Source organism: Physcomitrium patens, chromosome 21 (genome assembly GCF_059467195.1).
Source record: "Physcomitrium patens ecotype Gransden chromosome 21, ASM5946719v1, whole genome shotgun sequence".
NCBI classification, from domain to species: Eukaryota; Viridiplantae; Streptophyta; class Bryopsida; order Funariales; family Funariaceae; genus Physcomitrium; species Physcomitrium patens.
Window position 1 is genome coordinate 3997956 of NC_143430.1, and position 21207 is coordinate 4019162.

The window sequence follows — 21207 nt, forward strand, 5'->3', positions numbered from 1 at the left end:
TTATTTTTTCTATTTTTTTAAAAAAACTTTAAAGGGTATTTATAATCTTTTTGCAACTACATGAAAAAATCTTTTGTCATGCCATTATTCTTTTATATTTAATTTTAAATTTTAAAAAATTAATTAAGTAAGAATGGATTTTTCAATGTGATTTAGACAAGATTTTTTTAATATTTAAGATGACTTTTAAAAATAATTTATTACTACAAGTTCTATTTGAAAAGTAAATATTTTTCTTAAGACTTTGACTACTTTTATTTCTTTTGAAAACTACTTCACACACAAATAGCCAAGTTAAACCACAATGTTCTTTACTAAAATTATAATTAAAAATAATATTTATTTTTTAATATAGTTTTAAAAAAACAAGATTTTTTTAATTTCTTAATGTATAATATTTTTGTAGGTAAAGATTAATTCTTGATTTTATAGAAAAAATATATACATTATAAATTACTATTAATTACATAAATAGAGACTTTAATTTTAAAATATTAGCCATTATTTTTAAGCTCTATTTAAATGAAAAAATCTATAAACTCTATTTATTTATTTATTTATTTATAGTTTTTAGAATATTTAAAGCTAGAATTACAACGTAAAAATATTTAATTCAATAACGTCTTTTGAACTAGAGCATGTCATATACTTTTCTTTTCACCAGTTTCTAATTGTCCATAAATCCTGAATAAATTATTAGGTTTTATTTGAAATAATTGGCCAATAGACAAGGAAGTGGAGTTGTTTGAATTGGTGAATATCACTACTCTGCATCAAATTTTCCTGTATACCCGACTGTTATTTTTAGATGATTTTTGTCATATCTTGTAGATATCTTTGCTGTGTTCAATGATAATTTCTTCCTGTTGTTGATTTGTTTTAATTGTTTCTGGCTCACGTAAGAGTTTTTGATAAAATTGTTAAGCCTGAATTATCTCTATTTATGTAATCAATAGATATAATATAAATTATTATTGATGACATAAATAGGAACTTTCAGGATTCTGACTCGGAGATAGCAAATTATTTTTTCGGTGAACGCCGAAGGTATGGCCCATCATTGAATTCATTCACAGTTTTTCAAACTGTTAGTGATCACAAAAAAGAAGGAAAGCTCAAATATTTGAGTAGGAATATGCTGAAGACTCGACAGATACGAAAAAAACACATAATCGGATTCTTAGTTGTAGTTACAATAGACTGAAGAGAGAAGTGGCGAAGTGGTAGCTTTCTGGGGTTAATTTGTTCCTCATCATGTGCAGAGTCTGAACACCAAAGTTTGATATGTGGCAGGTCACCTGACTGAATTACAGTTTGTACAGTCGTGTGATGATTCTGTCAACGTAATTAGCTTATTTTCTTAAGAACGATGTTGACAAGGCCAAGGCATTCGGAACACACTTCGACGCCTTGGGCGTTTCATTTGGTTGGCCTGAGTTTAGGGTAAGTAAATTCAAACTTTTCCTGGTTGATCTTTGCTTTTTCCTGTAGACAGCAGGATCGAAGCCGGGGAGGTGAGGATGGACGCTGAGCAGATGAGCCATAGCATTTGCGGGGAGTGCTCAAAACTGGAGTATAGGGCCGCTGGGGGCCTCCATATTGGTGTGGGCCGTGATATCATTGGGCACAACGCGGGGGCACGACCTGTATCCTTGTCTTCTGACACGATGGAAGAAGCAGTGCTGCTTGAGCCTTCTTTGTTGCCATTTTGCTACCTCACACAGAACTTGAGGGAGTGCAGCGTCTTCTGCAACCAAAATGAAAAATTGAAGCCCGTCCACAGCTCACTGCCGCGGCAAAAACCCAACACCGTGCGCAGCCGGGGAATCGAAGCCCGGTCATTACGATGGGAGGGTACTATGATATCTTAAAATCCCCACCGGGGTTAAAACTGAAAGCACAATTGTGCTTTACAATTTGTGTCTGACACGTGTTACTAGGCTACTGGCCGGATGTATGTGGATTCTCACCGTTTCGATTCTGGCACCATTTCATTGCTGGTGTCTGGACCTCTAGCTTAGAAACTATGGCCCATGGCCGTGCTGGGTTAAACAGGAAACATCTATTGCTAGAGGTAGGGTTTTGTAACTTCCTGTTTTTGTTGTCGTTACTTGTTTGTTGCAATCAGAAAACTAACTTACCTTGTTTATGTTGATCTTCTTGAGGATGTCGGTTACCGAGGTTAAAGAGTTGTCTTCCATTCACTAACCAGTTGTGAAGATTTTCGCCTTGTAGGTGTCGTGCAGTCGTGGTGAAGATCTCTAATGCAGTTAGACTTCCCCGAAATTGTGGGTTGTTTCTCGCTGATTCAACTGTCCTGTGGAGGTCTGCCGGCCCATATGGAATTGAAGCCCGTCCACAGCTCTCTCCCGTGTCGGCATGCGCCAATTTTTCACACTCGTTTTTTGTACATGTCGCTGCAAATGTCTGCAACAAGAACAATTCAACCGCAACTTCTCATTCTCGCTACCCGCGACGGGATCCCCTCCACCGAATGCACAACCTCAGCAATGTTCTCAGGCTTCTAGGGCTGTGTTTCTTGCCATTGAAAGCAACTCACAAGCCTCTCATGAAAGAAAATACCTAAACAAGTCAAGTATTCAAACTTGATGCTTAGAGCAACCGCAAAAACAAACCGAAATTTCTTAGGATACATCACAAGATAAATGTCCCTCCTGCTGTCTCAGATTCCAAAAACAACTACGCATGGAATGGCTTTCTACCAAGATTACAGCAACTCTCAACCAGCAACCTCAACCTAAAACTTCTGGAGGAGGTAGCAGGACAGATGTCTAAACATCGTGCCCATGGCTACATAAAAAACTCCATACTATATCTGCATGAACAGGAAGCCCTCAAACAATTCTGTAGCCTCATATAAAGCCCCAATCATCCTCGCATTGTCTGTTTCACGGCTTCGGGAAAATGTATCAGATTTACACACCAGGCACACTTGAGAGGTTTGAAGATTCTAAACACTCGTCTCGCTATTTCATCATGCTCGTATTTCTCTAATCTTAATGGGAAGCTGGGGGACCAATGAGCACAAGTTAGGGCACTGACAAATTGGAAGTTATGGAGTAGGAACAAAACATCCCAACGTGGACATTTGACTGAAGTTTGTAAAGCTAAGTCAGCATTTACTTATGTGCACAAAGATAAAACCTCTGTATATTTCATGAGAGTATACAAATACAAGTGGTGTGTTCTTTACCACATTTGAATCGAACAGTCAACAGAATCGAAAAACTGGAATCGTAGACACATTCCGTGGTACCACAGGTCAGGCAGCCAGCGTTACCACTACTCTAGGTCCGAAAAAAATTCACTCCAAAGGAAATCAAAATCAGAGTTCCGTTTCTTCAAGAACATAAATGTTCGCTGAAGTTAATTGCTAAATTCTGAAACCGACACGATTTCACGATAGTTTCATGACCGTCCAGAAAGCATCCAATATAACTATTGATGCGACCGTTCTAGAGCATTGGAAGCATTGAGTACACAGTTGGGAGACCCTGGAGTAACCTTCTCCGTCATATCCTCTGATTCTTCAATCTTGGGTCCACCTTTACGAATGCCCACGTAGAAGCTGGCGTACATGTTAACGCGATCCATGTACTGGTCGCTGGTAGTGATGCGAATAACTGCCCAAGTTCATGTTTCACGAAATCTAGTCAGTCGCTGATTCAGAAAACTCATGGGACAGATCAGCAGAATAATCAACTGAACATACCTTAAAATATTAAAACATCCAATAAACTTCTGGTTGAGGAACCTCACCATCAAATCCAGCCTTCTCGATACATTTCGCGTACTTCGGACTACGTGATGCACTGCGCCAAATCACCCGACCTCCAGGCTGCAGAAAGATGAATTGAAAAATATGCGATTAGCAAGTTGAAGGCTCGGCCGTATAAATTAATCAATACACCTTGACCTAGACTGAGATGAGATGAGAATCGTTAATTACCTTCACTTGATCCTTCAATGCAGCGCACAATATGTCAATATCGCCTTGTTCCAGCCAATCTACGTGGTCCATCAATATGACCTGGACGAAAAGAATTTAAATGAGCTCACAAGAGTTGTAATTGCAAGAAAATACAACCAACCTCAGGTGCAAATTAGGTGGTATTAACTATTGTTACGGAGCTGATTAGTCAGTTATGGATTGTGGGATTTAGAGTAATAACAGCATTCTTTATCTTTTATTTTACCTTCGTGTACATGCGCTTTCTCAATTCCTCAACGAAAGCAGTTGTGCGAATCAGTAGACGTTCATCAGATGCCAGATCAACCTGAGGAAATCATCAGTGAGTTGAAAGCGTCCATATGCCTCTCAGCATCCTCAAAAAAAACACAGCCCAGATCATCAACACACCAAAAGGACGTGTCTTAATCCACAACATACACACTGGCAATCAAATTTGATTGCAGAGGGAATCTGAGCAGGGGATGCTAGAGATTAGTACCTTCAGCGTCTTAAATACTTCTTCTTCAAGAAAGCGGGGACAGCAGTTTCTTGAAAACTTCCCCGTTAAACAGCATCGGTAGAAATAATTGCTGCAAAAGAGGACTCAGTTAGAGGCTTGCGAAGATTTGTACAATGCTGACATCATAATGTGAAACTTTGGTAATCCACGCTCTAAAAGAATATGAATCCAAATGGGTCCATTTCCTCAAGTTTAAATTACCTGTCACGTAGATGCGAGCATTCAGCCGTGGAGTTCAAGCATCGCACAACGTAACTGCACAGACAAGAATAAAAATGGCTCTCAATATTGGATTACAGGTTTCATTGCGGTCAGATAGTGAGCTACTAAAATTCAAGCGAAGTCAAAAGATATGATCCCACATTGCGACAGCTTAATGGAAACTCACTTGTATATACTATCCTCCTTGCGAATGAGGTTCAGCTGACCCTTGCAAACACCAGCACAGAACCAGAGCACGATTGGGTTGGTTACAAAGAAGGCTGAAATGCGTGTCACGATGTTGGCGCGCAATAGCCATTTTCCCACGGTGGCGAACCTGGAACACACAATTGTCAGCCGTATCTAAGTTCCATTGCACTCAGTTGGCATTACAAGCGGGTGGGTCTAAACCAAGTACTGAGAATCGAGCACCTCACAGACATTTTTCATTCAAGATGTATTGGTAGAACTGAATTTACCAGAGCTCTTTCTGCATTTCTAGAGTGGGTGCGTTCACAAGGTTATCAATCCAGTGTTGCTGCACATCAAAGTCGCAAATAATCTTGGTAAGGGCACAAAATTTCATGAGGCAATGTATAAGTCACGCAGCATTAAGTGATAGATATCGTGATTGACATTGGAAGCTCTTATCAACACATTTACTTGACGAGTGATTCTTGCAAGCGCCCGAACAGCACGGATGAGCCTTCCCATTCCACCGTGATAGTACAAGCCGTTTCTGAAGTAATGGCTCTTTCTAGTCCAGAAGTTCACAGCTCCTTGACTCAAGAAGGGGGTCAATTCCTCCTTAAAAAGCTTCTCGAATTTGGGGTGCACTCCATCTCCGAACATTGACCATACATCTTCGAACGGCAATCTACGGCATCAACCCCAAAAAACATCATTACAGAGTAGCAGTTATCCCATAATTGCTGCATTCTGATTGAAAAGATACGCTACTTCAAACTTCAGAAACATCAGCGGTGTGTGGAGATTGTATGCGGTACCTGATAACGGCGATCCTCTTGAGCTCCAACAAGTAGCTCTGGGCTGGATTAATATCCACGGCCACGACTTGACGTGCGCCCTGGTGACGCAGAAAAGGAAAAAAAGAAGAAATTAGAACACAACTAAGGCATGAGAACCAGGAGTTTCCGTTTACTTCTTGCATCCTCAGGAAATTGAGCAAATATAGCTCAAGTTGGCATTCAGGAAGTCCAAATTTACCTGGTAAACGAGGTCCAAGGCGTTGCAACCGCCGGAGGTGAGCGTCAAGACTGTATCGTCCTTGTTGATGTTCAGAACCTTGTCGTCCTCACGAGGGTCTTCCCATGACAGAGAGTACAGGAAGGTTGGTGGAAAAGCCGGTGGCCTTTTCGCTTCGAACTCGTCCGAAGCTCGCGCAGGAAATCGAGCTAAGTTTTTCTCTGCAACCCACAAGAAAATTCATATCAGCAGTGAATTGGGACAGCGTAGGTTGAAAAGCTGAGTTGATCAATTCACAGCACGTCAGGGAAGGTTGAACCCCTACTTGTATGACCTCGTCGTCTCCCGATCCACTGGTAGTATGGAGCTTGCACGAATGGCAAGTAGGGAATCTTCCCAAGCGCGTTGTATTCGTAAACTGGCTCAAGTTGGTGCTCTAAGTAGAGACGCCGCTCAGGACCCAAGTCTGCAACCGATCACAAGCCGATTTCAATCATTCTTTCAAATTTTGCTCACCAAATCCCTTTTTTTTGCTGGGATTTCTCCAAAATTGAGATCATCAAACTTCAGAACTGTGAGTCCAAGGCGGAAATTAACAAACTCACCAATGCCGTCGACATCGAACAGACCACGCCAGAACCAGCGCTGAATGTAAGAGTGCTGTCGATTTGGGAGGTCGTACTTGGCAGAGGTGAAGAAATCTGACACGCCTACAATGCCATCCTCTGCCAGATGTTGGACTGCATTGTCTATCGCGGCCATGAAATCGGGAATCACTGCCAGCAAAAGCAAACCAATGAGAGCTGGAACTCACTCGGCAAACGCTTTTTCAGGACAGCCATTACTCACATTTCGAACAGAGACAACCTCTGTGGGTTTAAGTGAACATATCGATTGGCTCGTCCGAGCTAATAATTGTCAAGTAAACCAATTGGCTTACTTGTAAGAGAGTATGAAAAAGTGATGAGCGTGGCAGGGTCCTCCGGCGTGAAGGTGCACGCGTCAGCCTCGACGATTTCCACATTTTTCCACCCTCTGTTTTTCACTTTCTGGCGTGCGACCTCGCACAAGGCCGAGCAGATATCCACGACGTAAATTTTTTGGAAAACAGAGAGATCAAGGGTATGCGACATCATATCCACGTTCTCGGCCGTGCCTCCTCCCATGTCCACCCACACCAAGCCCTGGGAACCCCGCAGACGCGCTGCGCAGGCCGCCAGCATTGGCTGGCGCCCGTGCAAGAAGTTGGCTCGAAACCTGTCATCTGTGAGCAATCCAACGGGATAGTCGATAAAGCAAACCATCAATCCTCAAACACCGCTACTTCAACCCTCCACATGGAAAACTCTACAAAAGACCTTCTCGCCATAGCATTCAATTCTTCTTCCAGCAATCGAAGGATCGAGACAAACTTTTGCTATGAAATTCATGTAAGCCAACTGGAATGAAGTGAGAATGCGGGTCTGATACTCACAGGCGTGAGCTTGAGGGGCATAGAAGAAATCCAATCGTTCTTTATGAGATTTCCCCCCATTGCCTCGGAGCAGAATAGATGCCAGGCAATGCACGTCCTGGCTGATCCCCTGAACTACATCCACTGGCCAAACCATCGCTGCTCCTAAATACCGCAACTCACAGCGGATTTCACCGTCAAAAAAAAGAAAGAAGAGAAAAGAATTACTCGTCGATCTCGACCAAACTCAAATACAATCAGCTCTATACAAGACCTCACTCGAATTTCTGGGCAATATACTGGAATCTATTGCAACAGGTCCCTCACTTCTCTCATCTCAGTATCCTGTGGTAGGCTTGAAACTGTACAACAGACATGCAGGCAGACTGAGTGAATGGGTACCCGGTGGTCGTTATGCTTAAGTAGCGGTGTGCTCAGGGCGGTACAACTGAGCAATGCAAATCATAGTTTGAAGTATCTCCAAAAAGCATCATTCTTCACTGAGGTTGATCTCTTTCCCCGCACCCCACGTCGATGATCTCACTCTTACTCCGCCTCTGAGATCGGGTTTTTTTTCTCGTTTGTACCTGGGAGTCATTCACGTCATCTGACTAGCGGTGCTGCCAATTTTAATAAACTCTTCAGATTCTTTTACCCTGTGAGTGCTTCCTGTGCATGATGATTGATCTCTGGTTGGAACCACCATGGCGGATCGAGAGGAGACACAGCCTTTGGCGCAGCGGTACTCCACAGGCATGAATACCATGTAGATGAATTCTGTTGTTGCAAGATATGGTGAATTGTGTTTTAATTTTAATTTTTCTGTATGAAGAAGAAGAAGGATATTTCCGGAGTATGGTTTTTGCGATGAGAACGCCAGCAGGAGACTGTGGTTTGCTCGGTGGGAAGCTCGGAAGCGATGATTTCGTTCGTGAGAATTAGAAGCAGTGGTAGAAGCATGAAGGAGTGGCATATTCGCGACGGCACTTCGGCAGTGAGCCAAATGGCATCATGCCACAGCATCATGCTTCAGCATCTTCACGTAGCTCCTTTTGATTCGCCTCCTCCTTTCTGCTTCCTCTTTTGAGGCACAGCACCTTTTTCCCCAAACTCCCCTCTCTGTGCATCCTGCAACTTCAGTTCAGTCATACCCTCTGGATAGTATTCGTAACCTGGACCCACATCTTCTCACCGTCAAAGCTTTCCAAGAACCAAACCATCTTTTTGTGACTCTTCTTGTTTAACATGCACAGAGTAACAACATAGTTTGTCAATTTACCCTTGTACCCACTCTCCAACGTTTTCGTGTAACACCAGGATAACCCAGTTCTGAATTCACTTGTGTATTCTTACTGTGATATCTAGTGCCCTACAAACTATAGAGATCCTATCAGAGCAGGTCTATATGTTATTGTTTTCGTGTCAAACGCACGGTAGCACTGATGTTTTTACTCTTTCTTTGGATAGATATATATGTAAAATGAATGGGTGGACCAGCATTACTGTACTGCAGATTCACTTAGGTGATGTGCAAGTAACTTACCTTGAAAGCTTGCGAATAGTGAGCTTCCTTACTAATTATTCCAGTTGACAGAGCAAGAATTCGGTTCTTGAGTGAGATGAGGCAAAAAAGCACGGAACAGAGTGATATTTTTGGGGGAGGGCAGTTGGGGGAGTATCAGGATCATCAGTCTCAGAGTTCTCCGCACACTGGGATTGTTTAGTGGGCCAGTAACGAGACGAATAGACTACAGTAGACTGCTTTGTAGCCTCCAAAAAGCAGCCGAGAACTATACCTTGAAGCATATACTCCTGCAAGTTTATACTCTGGGACATTCCCAGAGCTCTGCCACCCTCCCTTCCCCACCAGTTAAGCTCTCTGCAACCTGAGTCCTATCAGCCACACAAACCTCTTCACCATTCACCGCGATTTGTATTGTTGTGAGCTCACCACAATTACAAACTCCACACCCGTGGGACTGTTTAGGGTTTTCTCCAGCTGAAGAATAATCCACTTTTGCTACTAACCCAAAAATTTCTTGATTTTCCATGCTATATGAGTGTTGTTAGCTATTAACCTCATCTCGGTTCCTTGTTTTCATGCCTATCTGAACATGGCTTACTGCAATGAAGGGCTCATGATCTATTCCTAACATGCCAAAATAATGTCACTGAGGGACTGCTTTACCCAAATAGACTTCTATTTCTGTTCATTAAAATTGTGATAAACTCCTGGTCCCAGTACCATAATGTTGAATTTTCCTTAATTTTTTGACTGTGGCATCTGTGGATGATGTTGGAAAGTGCACGTACCATTTTCAAGCATATGTTGTTTAACCATATTTCCTTATGTACATTTGCTTTTTGTTTTTTCCTTTCTGTTGAATGAAAGTCTGTCACAATACACATCCTAGTTCAGAGGCCATCCCTGGCAACTTCTACCAGACAGTATCACATGAACTGTAGCGCTCTTTTGTCCTGGTTCAGGAGTTAACTCAAAACCTCTCCTGACACCAATTTCTAGGCATCCCTTGCATGACAGTTTCTGGACATTTCATGTCAATTCAGAAGTTTTTTCTCTGAGCATATGGAGAACCAATAAGGTTTACAATGTATCTACTGTCAAACAAAAAAAAAAGTAGAAGAATAAAAGATGACAACAAGACACTTGCAACATCAATTGACATGCTAACTTTTTCTGCTGTCAAATATCTAGATTGCAAGTCACCACAACTAAAACCTTACTTTTCATGACTACATAGCACTAAGTAGTCCCTGGTTAAGTTTAACACATGGAGGCACAGTGTGATAGTGAGACCTCAAAAGATGAGTACCACACCAACTGCTCAACAATCAACCTGGCTGATATGCCAAGTGCTTGAGCCTAGAGCTTGTTTCTGTACCACTATCTAAGTACTTGCTTGTACACTAGAACAGAAGGTATTTCATGTATGGGTTTCATGTATGGGTTTCATGTACAAGCTACTTCACATTTAGAATTTAGACCACTTCTAGATTGAATGAATCCCTGCATACTCTCCTCTTCAAAATGCTAGCTTGCTGGTTCACAAGTTTGACACTAAGAGAAAGATTTCCCCAAAAATATGCAGTAGAGATAGAATTCAATTGGGCTGCACTGGGTTAAATCCCCACACAAAAGACTGCAATTTCAAAGCATGGATATACATAACAATTTATCAAGGGATATGAGATAAAATCTTTACAGGTGGACCAATGCAGTTGCAACTGCAGACAGCAGTACTACTGTCCCCATGACTTGCTGCAATAAAAACCATCTTCACATGTGCAATGCATCCACAACAAATCACATCTGGTCTGGCCATGCCAACCAAAACCATTTCCCAAGCTTGCCAAAGGCAAAGAGAAAATGTGATTACAGAGACAGTTGATACCTCGTGTTCATGGTGTAAGCGCTTTCTCACAGGACGATACGCTGCAGCTATGGAAAGATTTTGAAACGCCAGAGAAATTGCCAAAAACCAAATATTAATGAAGGATATAGTTGAAAACCATTCAAGTGGTGGCAATCAAACCACACAAGTATCAACAAAAAGAAGTGGACACGTAATCGACTCGAACAAGGGGAAATGAAGAAACGGACTTGGACAAGTCACATGAGTACAACAAAATATTATAGATGACATTAATGTACATAAAGGGTAAAAGCTTTGAAGTACGTTGAGATCACTTCCAGCATAACTATTAGTAATGCGGAACAAAATCAAACCCTTCTACAAGGTGTCCTTCAGTCAATGTAACAATTGAGATCTTCCCTGTTTTTTATTCTTGGCAACTATACAAGTTTCCTGCTTCATAGTTGATTAGAATCTATTGCTTCTGTCGAATTACACCCGTGCACAGGATAGATGCTTGTGTCAGAGAAACACATTCATATTTCCTGCATTTCGTCTATGACTTTTAATTGATATTCTGATGATAGAAGGGAGCTTTTACCTCGTTGGTAATCTGCGTGTCACAGCATCATCCAAGTCAAATGGCCGATTTATAGCACTAAAGACAAGGACTCGCTCTCTGTCCTTAGACCAGAGCCCATCCCAGGCAGCTGCTACTTCATTCCCAGACTTGCGGGTGGATTCGTGTTCGAAATTCCCACCTCGACGCAACAATCAATCTACCAGCCAGTATAATGGCTGATAAACTAATGATGCAAGCTAAAGCCTAAAAATGGAACGAAAGCAACCTTCGTCAGCAAATAACCTAGATGCACGACACACGTGGAAGCCTTCGATTTACTTTTCTAAATAATACAACAAGCAGGAAGAAATTCTTTTGTCCACGCTAACTAAAAACATTTATAAACCAATCACTGTACTTTTCTCTAGGAAACAATCCCCCACTATAGTAGATCGAAACTGCAAGATTGAAAATAGACCTGAGGAGACTCTCCTGTAAAACACAGTTTTGAAGGCTTTCTTAATCCATTAGTGAATGCATTAATAAACAACATCTCAAAAGATCATAGCAGAAAGAGAAGTAAAGTAGGCAATAGGGTGCATCCTAATATGTATCAGCACAGAAATGTCTATGCTAGAATTTAGATGCCAGAAAGATAAATTCATTCCAGACTTGCACGGTCATTATCTTCCAATTCCTCGGGAAATAAGCAGCTGAAAATTATAACAACAGCTCTCTCATACCTAATGTAATAGCCATCCAAACCACTGCCTAGGATCTGGGAAGTATATCATCATAGGCCACGAGAGTAACGAAATCTGCAAACCATAGTAATTAGACAATTGCTAAATGAAAACTTGTTCATTGAGTAAGATAAATTGTTACGACGGATGAGTAGGAAAACGAGGCAATCAATTGTGAATTCAACTAAACCTTGAACACCAACCGTCTATTTCATTGAAATCAAGTTTAAATCAACAGAATACAGGCAAGCACTTCTGCATCCATAGAGCTTGCTCTGTGTCCTAGCAGAAGTAACATACTACCTTAGGATGATCCCGTGCATTCTAATCCTAAAATCAATATCTCACAAAGGGCATCAATGGCAGCCATCCATTCATCACAAAGTTCAGCTACAGAAGCGATATCAGGGGAGAGACCTGACACTATCTAGCAAAAACAGAAACCGCTGCACTTGATTTTGAAGAATTTGTTTTACAATACCATAACAGACTAGTTTTGTGACTCCCATAGAAGAAGAATGTTATGCATCTTCAAAGAGTACTGTATCCAAGCCAATGAAGAAAGTACACAATTCGTTCCTAATATTGAATCAAGTTGATCATATAAAGATTGCTACTACTAACCAAATTTGAATAAGATGTAAAAGTTGGAGTAAAAACATTGAGACAGTCATAAAAACTGGACGAGGTCACCAAGACCATATAGTAGTACCCTAAACTGCTATCAAAATCGATTGAATGGCACATTATGTAGCATATCCGAGATATCTAAAAGGATGTCGAATTAAGTGAAATTTTAAGGATGATAAATAGAGGCAACATACCAGAACGCAAAAGATTTTCCGCTCTCTGAATCTCTCCTAAGTCCTTGGCCGGCTTTGTCTAACCGGACAATTCTTTTGGCACAAAACCTCCTCGGGAAGAAGATGTCGATCCCTTTCTGATCAACCCTCAGTAGTTGCATGTCTCATGGCAATCATATTTAAACATCGTATATGCATTGTACCGATGACCACACCTTACAAGTCATATGCAATGATGCCTTTCACCGATATTGAACCTTACGTCGGTTGTCAACCTACCGTTCCATTCTGAGAGCTTATAAAGGTAGCAAATGATCTGCAAAGCTTCTTAGTTGAGGAACATCAAAGAAGAATCGCAAGTTTCAAATTCAATCTGAAGTCCCCTAGATATGGCATTTACTCCTGCAGAGATTGGACATGCCGAAAAATATGACTTCCAAGCTATGATTTGAGGAATGGAGCGTATTCTGTTTGTTGATAAGCGATTGGCTACTTGACCATACGAATCTCACCAGGGCGTTTAGAGTTGTCAATTAAGAGAAACAAATCATTTGATTTCGATATGAAACGAGTACTGTAAAAGCATATTAAAAATCAATTGACACACTATGAGAAGGTTCTGTCATCCATAATCTAAGCCCAAGAATGCTAACCCTAAACCAGGCCGCAACACAGAATTTGAACATTTTAGAAACACAAAAAGCAGGCTAGAAGAAACAAGAAAAACACTGAATAGAATGTCAGGTAGAATTTTCTGTGCAGATACATAATAGGATGCACCCCTTCAAGTCCAGTTATTGTCCAGGATGCACATAGTTTTTGCTGCACTGAAGGATTGTATCTTCCAACAGGATACGCAGATACACTATCTCAGTGTTCGTTGGTGATGCGAGCAGAATGATCAACAGAATTACTGGAGTTATTGCTCGGTGTGGATACAACATTGAATCTCTGGACGTAGGTCTGAATAAAGACAAGGCTCTTTTTACGATTGTTGTCTTTGGAACTAATCGTGTCCCGCAACAAGTCATGAAACAGCTCTAAAAGCTTGTCAACGTCAACCAGGTGTAAAACTCTTCCTCAGTTGTTCACATGGGTATAAGCGATTCGCATCAATCAACATTCTCTAGGGTTATTTGTTTCCAACTATAAGTTTTTCTGTCATCCATTCGTGCATTTATCTTTATTATTCTCTTTACGATCGTCCTTTATTGATTTATGGATTGTACGTTTGCAGGTGGGCGACTTATCGAAGGAGGCACGTGTGCAGCGAGAGCTCATGTTATTGAAGGTGAATGTTAGTCCTGAACAGCGAGCTGAGGTACGCATATTCTTTTCCTATGGAACAGCATGTTTTTTGTGAAAAAAATACTATTAATTATTCTTGACTTTGGATTTTGTCAGTGAATCGGATAGTGATTGTAGAGCATTTTTGGTGTATATAGATATCATTAACCAACGTGCTGGTAAGATACCCTTATAGTCAATGCCTTATACAGTGAGCATAGCAACTTCTTAGTAGACATTTTGACCAGTTTCGGTGTATTTGGTTACATTTTAAAATGATTCTTCTCCTTTGACAGTTATTTGACATAGTGTATTGGGTCTCAGGTTCTTGGATCGGTTGAAATTTTTCCGAGCTCGAATTGTGGATGTGGCGGAGCATTCGCTCACCATCGAGGTAGCTGTTCTCCTATCATCCTTTCCTTCTCATGAAATTTATTTACCACTTCAAAGCCTTGCAGAACGACTCAGCGATCATTTTGAACCATGTACCAGGTGGTTGTATATTTTTATAACTCTCACTGTAGCTAGTACCCAACCAATCAACGTCATTTACACATCAATCATTATCATTTACTCTCGTGATGGATTGCAGGTGATAGGTGACCCAGGTAAGATTACTGCTATTCAAGCCACAATGAGCAAGTTTGGAATCCAGGAGATAGCCCGTACAGGCAAGGTGATTTTTGCACTACCAGGAACTTTCTAGAGTACCTATATCTTCCTTGACTGATCACACCCACAAGCCACTTATCTAAGGAAAATGTAGAACACCAATCTGTCATCAGGTAGATGAAACGCCTCACCCTATATTCTTCATACAGCGGAGACACAAATCCCAGGGTAGACAACACTCCATCCTTAAATACTTCTCTGTCGAATAATAAGAACAGTGAGCTTTTGTGGGACGAATTCTACATTTCGTATTCAGCTAACTCGATGAGTGGTCTTAAAATCTCATGTAACAAGTCAATTCATTCTTATATTGCGATAAGGAATTCAATATGATATGATGTTCTTGAGAAATTCCTTCATGATAAATCTATGTTCCCGATGACGGATATATGCTATGCAGTCATTCAATCTCAACATTAATTACCTGATGATAAACTCTACTTATTTGAATGAATGTTCATGTTTCCATTTTATACTTGAAACTATGTTTCTCAATGACATATACTGAGTTGGAAGGTTTCTGTTTTGGTATACTGTCAGCCTAGCGGCTTTATCTCCCACACGCTCGCAATTTTGGTAAATGATGCACCCGGGGTGCTTAACAGAGTAACAGGAATTTTTGCAGGGCGAGGATACAACATTCAGGTAGGTGTTGTGAGTGCTGCTTGTGCTTCCATGGCGAGAGTAAATTATAGTTTGAACACTTGGATGTCAATCAAGCTGTATTGTTTACTTTGTCTTTGTTTATCGGCTTGCCCGTTACATTGATCTGTTTTCAACCCGCTTTCAAACCCAAGACTAAACGCAACAAATCTGCTAACTAATATAAGATATTCTTGCAACTGTCAAAACTCGCTCCAGTTACATATATATGTGATTGGAAGTACTCTCATAATTTTCGGTAGGATGACTGGTTATTGATTGTTTTCACTCATCTATACAGAGTTTAGAAGTTGGTCCAGCTGAGACTCCAGGAACCTCACGAATTTTGACAGTAATCCCGGCTACCGATGAATCTATAAAGAAACTACTGAGTCAACTTTCGAAACTCATTGATGTTCTTGCGGTTAGTCAATGCTGAAGTTTATCACCCATCTTCTCAAACTCCTTAGTACCGCAGAAATGTGATTATGATGCCTTCTTCATCATTTATCTTAGTTTGGATGCTCAGCATTCCTTAAAATTTAGCATTTAGATGTGTTTGATGATACAGATTTTATGGTCTTTTGTACTATTTTTACCTGCTTGTTACAGAAATGCACTATATAAATGTGGACACTTTATTTTGAAATTATGATTGATTTATCAATGTGTAAACAGGTACAAGATATTACACATCAGTCCTTTTCAGAAAGGGAGCTGATGCTTATCAGGGTTGCTACCACATCTGCCGTCCGCCGTGAGGTCCTGGACGTGGCCGCTATTTTCCGTGCCAAGCCTGTCAATCTCTCCAACCGCACCATAACTCTCGAGGTATTCCCCTCGACAATGTTGACTTGAAGCACTGGTAGTCCAGTTTTCCTAAACTGGATAGATTCTCCTCTACTTGATCTAATTACGCATGATGTGCTTGTGCTGTTGTGTGTCTAATCTGACAGGTGACCTTGAGAAAATGGCGGCATTGCAGCGTTTGCTAGAACCTTTTGGCATCCTCGAGGTAAGAATGACAAACTACCCACCTGCAGAACACGTCTCTCATACTTAGCATTCTTTCCCCCTCCATGGCTGGATTACCTCAATTAAATGTTATGGTTGCTTCCCTTCGTCAATGAACTTTTTTGAATTTGATGCTACAGGTGGCTAGAACAGGACGAGTAGCACTTTTACGTGAAGATGGCGTGGACACTAAGTACTTGAGACAATTTCACCCTGTAACCTCCACTTTTTCCTAACAACTAATCAGCCCCACAGCATTTTCTCAGTTTTGCAGCAAGGAATCGATTGTATTCATGATCAACTTAGCTTCATTTCACACACTGGACATGACACCCTTATTTATCTCTCATGTATTTTGTCACCACCTTTGGAAGTCCTGGGCACTTCTAGTGCTCGGAACATTTTCCTTGGGGTTACCATTGCTGATTCCATTGTCGAATCTTAAGTTTTTATTTCAATGGAAATTACTAATGAGGAGCTCCATTTTTATGAGACAGAAGCAGAAGTACCCAAGTGCTCTCATCTATGAAGATTGTACTCGCATGGCTACAGATGATCTGTGGTGGTTTCATTAATGGGTTGGTGCTAATACTTGAATTTGCATTGAATTGTTGGATTATAAGGTTGGTTACAATCTGGATGATAATTTGTTTATTTGTTTTGATTTTCTTAGCACAAGGTTAATGGCTATTTATGGTTGCTAGACACGATTGGAATAAGTGAAAAGGCAATTCAACAAGAAATATATATATATATATATATATATATGGAAATAAAACAATAAAATATTTGGTTAAATCAATAATGTGTTTTTTTTTTTAAATTCTCTTTTAAATACTCTTCTTGGCTTTTGATTCTTTTGAGGAATTGAGATGTTTTAAATAGTATTTTCTATTCTAAAAAATCAAGCCACATTCCAGTTTTTTATAATTTTAGTTTTAATCAATCAAATATGTAATTTTAGGATAGTTGGTTTTATATGTAGTGTTTTATATAGTTATGTTGCAAGTAATAATAAATCAATATCTTTTTTTCTTTCATGATAAAAAGCTTATTTTTATATTATTTTAGAAGCAACAAAAGTGATAATGGATTTGAAAAAGATTAAGTTGGTAAATGCCAATTGATATTAAATTAAATTTTTATTAGTAAAGGTTTTAGACATCAAAATGGAAAAAGAATTCCACAATTATTTTTAGTAAAGATCATATAAAATAATTATTAGAATATAAATTAGGACTTGATATGCCTAGGATTAAAATAAATATTACAATTGTAGTCTAAATGCAGTATTAGTCTAAATTGCAATATTAATCCTATATTTATATAAGCTTATAACTTATTCAAGCAATAATATGAAAGAAAAGCTATCCAAATACCAGATATAATACTAAAATTAGCATATATTTAATAATATTTTAATAACTTATATTATATTTAAAAGTATACATTTAGACTACAATTGCAATTTAGACTACAATACACCTAGGATTAAAATAAATATTAAAACTATCTTAAATAATTTATGAAACTTTAAAAGTATATGTATTCTAAGATATATAAGATTTAGAATTTTATTTAAGTGCCAAAATGATTGATGTTGTAAGTAGAATATAAGTGTCTTAAGTTGAATAAATATAAATAGTAACGAAAAAATCAAGCTTAGATTTTGGCAATAGTTTAATGTTATTTAAAAAATAAACTAAAAAATTACCATATAAAGAAGTTTTAGATTGAATTTTTTATTATTTATTTAGAATTTTGAAAGATATTAAAAACTTTACAAGATTATTTAAGCAAATTAGTCACAATATAAGTGATTTGGAGAAGTAGAGAAAACATTTGACATGATTGATAATGATTTTAAAACAACAAAAACAACAAATGCCGCATTATTGGTTATATTAAATAAAATAATATAAAATAATATGATATTCAACAAATATAAATTTAACAAACTATGTCTTTGTATAACACAAGTTTCTAGCATATAAAATAGAAGAAGATAACATATTTTTTTCTATCAACAAGAAAAACATATTTAAAAAATACATAATTGTTAACAATGGTTTTGTAATAAATGAAGATATATTAGGATTTTTTCTTATAAAATGTTGATGATTGTATTAAAGTTCATACTTAAAGGATATTATATAGTAACATGTTATTAAAAAGTTAATTTTTAAAAAAATAAAATCCAAGAAAATAATAATAATAAAAATAAAAGCAAACATCACAAGAAATTAATTGATTTGGTAATTAGAGCTTATCTTTATTACAATTACTAGTGGTTAGATTATATCAATAATAAGTACTTCAAAGTAAATAAATTCTTATAGTATACAAATAATGAGGATTTTTTTAAAAGGAATTATTATCCATAGTAAGAATCTTTTTAAAATTCAATTTGTATAATGTCTTCTATGGATTTGTATTTTAATAATTTTTTGGTGTTTTATTATTAGTACTATAGATTTCATTTTAAAATATCAATAGAAAAAATTTTCAATATTTATTATAAAATATATAAAATAGATAATTTCATGAAGATTTAAGCTATAAAAAATTTAGAAATAAGCTTAGATATGAAGCTCAGAAATGATTATACTGGTCTAGGCAATGGATGTACGAAACGTGTAGATGAACGAATACGCTTGATGGATGAATTAGTTAATGTATGAACGTAAGTGTGTGTATATCCAGATCCCGATGCACGCTGCGGCAAAATCCCGGCGCCGACGAATCTGGAAAGAAGCCGCTCGGACCACGATCGATCTGGAGCACCATCGGCGACACTTCGACGACTGCGAAGAATGAGTCTCACCCGGCTCCTCGTGGTTGCTGTCGCAGCTTCTGAGATGGGCTGCTAGGTTATCCGCTTTTTCGACGCTCGCCAGCCACTGTCTTCTTCCTGCCTCGTCCCACCGCCCGTGAGTTCAAATCCGTCACGACACTGAGGAGATTCCGCACCACGACCGTCATTCGCAGTCACGATCAGAGCTATCATAAACACGCCGAACTCGATGAACAGGACGCGGTTAAAAGTCGCAGCTCCATGTATCAAAGCCCCGAACAGTGCGCCTAGAACCCGTCAACGGGCCCATGCCACAGTTGCAGATAATTAGACCTGTACCTTGCTAACTACGCGACGAACTGGCCTTTCTGCCGCATCCGCAACCACCGCGGCAACAATCGTGAAACTCAACGATCACGCTCGAGAAAACTGCAACTTCTCAGCTCTTTGCAGCGCGGGGTCTGTCGCAACGGCCTCGTTGCAGCTCTAATCGGATCGACTAACCTGGCCGCCACGACATTTGCGATCGCCAGTCATCCCGATTGCGATTGCAGTGTTTGATCCGTTCCCGGTTGAGCTAGACTTCAGGTTCTGGAGGATCAGCTTTCAGGTCAAGTGGCTTCCACCTCGTCGATCCGATCAAGCATTGCTTTGCGAACATGTTGATTTTCAACTTCGCCGAACTCAAGATCACTGCTGTCTGTGAATTCACGGCAATACATGCTAGAAATCTCCCCCTCGATCTGACCCCATCCCATCATTCCTCAGTCTAATACTACGAAACCCTAATTTACGTTGCCCATGGATACCTAGTCAATCGCTTGTTTTTAAATTTTTTTATTGTCAGATTTACAAAATTTGTTTTAAAACAATAGTACGTATTAATGCACTAGCAATTATTTCGGTGGTAGAATAATCAACTATAGAGTATGTCGAATGAAACAAACAAAGAAGACGGATACATTTGAAAGCCGGCTTTTTATTTTTCAAGACATAATATTAAATTTTTGATATTAAGAAAACTAAGATATTTTTCTCATTGATGCATCAAAGATTTTTTGAATTAATTAATATGCATTCATGTTTAATTTTTTCATTACTCTAGGTAATTTAACATATGTACATTTTAAAGCAGCATTTATTTAATTAAAATTTTGTTTTCAATTCTAATAAAATGAAATGAGTGCATATATATATACACATGGCATTATTGATAATTTTGTAGATTCCAAAATAAGCATATATATATATATATATATATATATTTTTTTTTTTCAAGTATATCAATATTCAAATAACATGACATGGTTATTAAGTGTGTAAGTATGCAAAGTTATGTAGTGCAGTTCTAAACATAAATGATATGATTTAGGTTGATTTATTTTCATTTTTTGTATTTATATATGTGTGTATATTTATATAGATACATATCAAGAAGATATATACTTATATACATATATATATACATATTATTACTATAATTTAATATATTATTTATTAAATATTATTAATTTGCTCAAAACCAAATAGATTCTATTGTTTTGAGCTAAAAACTATACACTTTTTAAATATTATTTTAATGATCAATAACTAGATATTTAATATTAACTAGATATTTATTAGGTTGAATTAAACCATATATATTTATTATTTTCTTGTGATCATTTCTTTAGTTTCAAGCCAAATTTTTTAAGATGGACATACATTATCATGGAAAATAGGATAGACTAAAATTTTGACGCATTCTCTCATGTTCTTGAAACTAAATAAAGATGGATGGAAACCATACATTCATCTGGTGCAACTGCTTCTTTCCTCGTTCATCCGTTTAAAGGATTCGACATCCATCCAGCGGTCATAGGCACGCATTCCTGGGGCATGGATTCGGTTTCGACAACATCTGGAGTTGGATAGAATTTCCTGTAGGTTTTGCAAGCGGGAGCAATATGATGTCGATGAATGA

At 38.6% G+C, this 21207-nt stretch overlaps 2 protein-coding genes and 1 long non-coding RNA gene across 4 annotated transcripts; 2 read left to right on the forward strand and 1 right to left on the reverse strand.

The window, feature by feature from the left end:
• The first annotated feature begins 1058 nt into the window (after nucleotides 1-1058).
• On the forward strand, nucleotides 1059-2946 carry LOC141044701 (uncharacterized). The gene is made up of 2 exons (XR_012216363.2): nucleotides 1059-2074; nucleotides 2236-2946. It is a non-coding gene; the product is annotated as an uncharacterized LOC141044701 (long non-coding RNA).
• A 193-nt stretch (nucleotides 2947-3139) lies between these two features.
• On the reverse strand, nucleotides 3140-7903 carry LOC112274025 (uncharacterized). Of its 2 annotated transcripts, XM_024503158.3 has the most exons (16): nucleotides 7756-7903; nucleotides 7375-7518; nucleotides 6841-7164; nucleotides 6506-6676; nucleotides 6226-6366; nucleotides 5922-6121; nucleotides 5702-5781; nucleotides 5358-5571; nucleotides 5174-5232; nucleotides 4882-5031; nucleotides 4695-4748; nucleotides 4473-4563; nucleotides 4218-4298; nucleotides 3971-4051; nucleotides 3781-3859; nucleotides 3140-3644 (listed from the first exon to the last, which is right to left on the reverse strand). In XM_024503158.3, exons 2-16 carry the CDS (start codon nucleotides 7508-7510, stop codon nucleotides 3460-3462), a joined length of 2046 nt encoding a protein of 681 aa, XP_024358926.1. In that variant the 5' UTR covers nucleotides 7511-7518; nucleotides 7756-7903; the 3' UTR covers nucleotides 3140-3459. The 2 variants fall into 2 exon arrangements, with proteins under 2 accessions (XP_024358926.1, XP_024358925.1); XM_024503157.3 differs by lacking the exon at nucleotides 7756-7903 and having other exon boundaries at nucleotides 7375-7738.
• A 5387-nt stretch (nucleotides 7904-13290) lies between these two features.
• LOC112274593 (acetolactate synthase small subunit 1, chloroplastic) lies at nucleotides 13291-16996 on the forward strand. The gene is given in 11 exon segments (XM_090245966.1): nucleotides 13291-13304; nucleotides 13687-13796; nucleotides 13966-14156; nucleotides 14447-14467; nucleotides 14469-14516; nucleotides 14715-14825; nucleotides 15335-15439; nucleotides 15711-15860; nucleotides 16115-16267; nucleotides 16386-16451; nucleotides 16591-16996. Coding segments are annotated over 11 exon segments (1065 nt in total). The 3' UTR covers nucleotides 16687-16996.
• The last annotated feature ends 4211 nt before the right edge of the window (nucleotides 16997-21207 follow it).

Bases quoted from the DNA above. Each gene is read 5' to 3' on its own strand.
- LOC112274025 (XM_024503158.3), bottom strand. From the start codon at position 7,510: ATGGTTTGGCCAGTGGATGTAGTTCAGGGGATCAGCCAGGACGTGCAT. The intron at 5,233-5,357 runs GTAAATGTGTTG...TTTGATGTGCAG, and splicing joins TTGCAAGAATCACTCGTCAA to CAACACTGGATTGATAACCT. The intron at 4,749-4,881 runs GTGAGTTTCCAT...TTGTCTGTGCAG, and splicing joins AAGGAGGATAGTATATACAA to TTACGTTGTGCGATGCTTGA.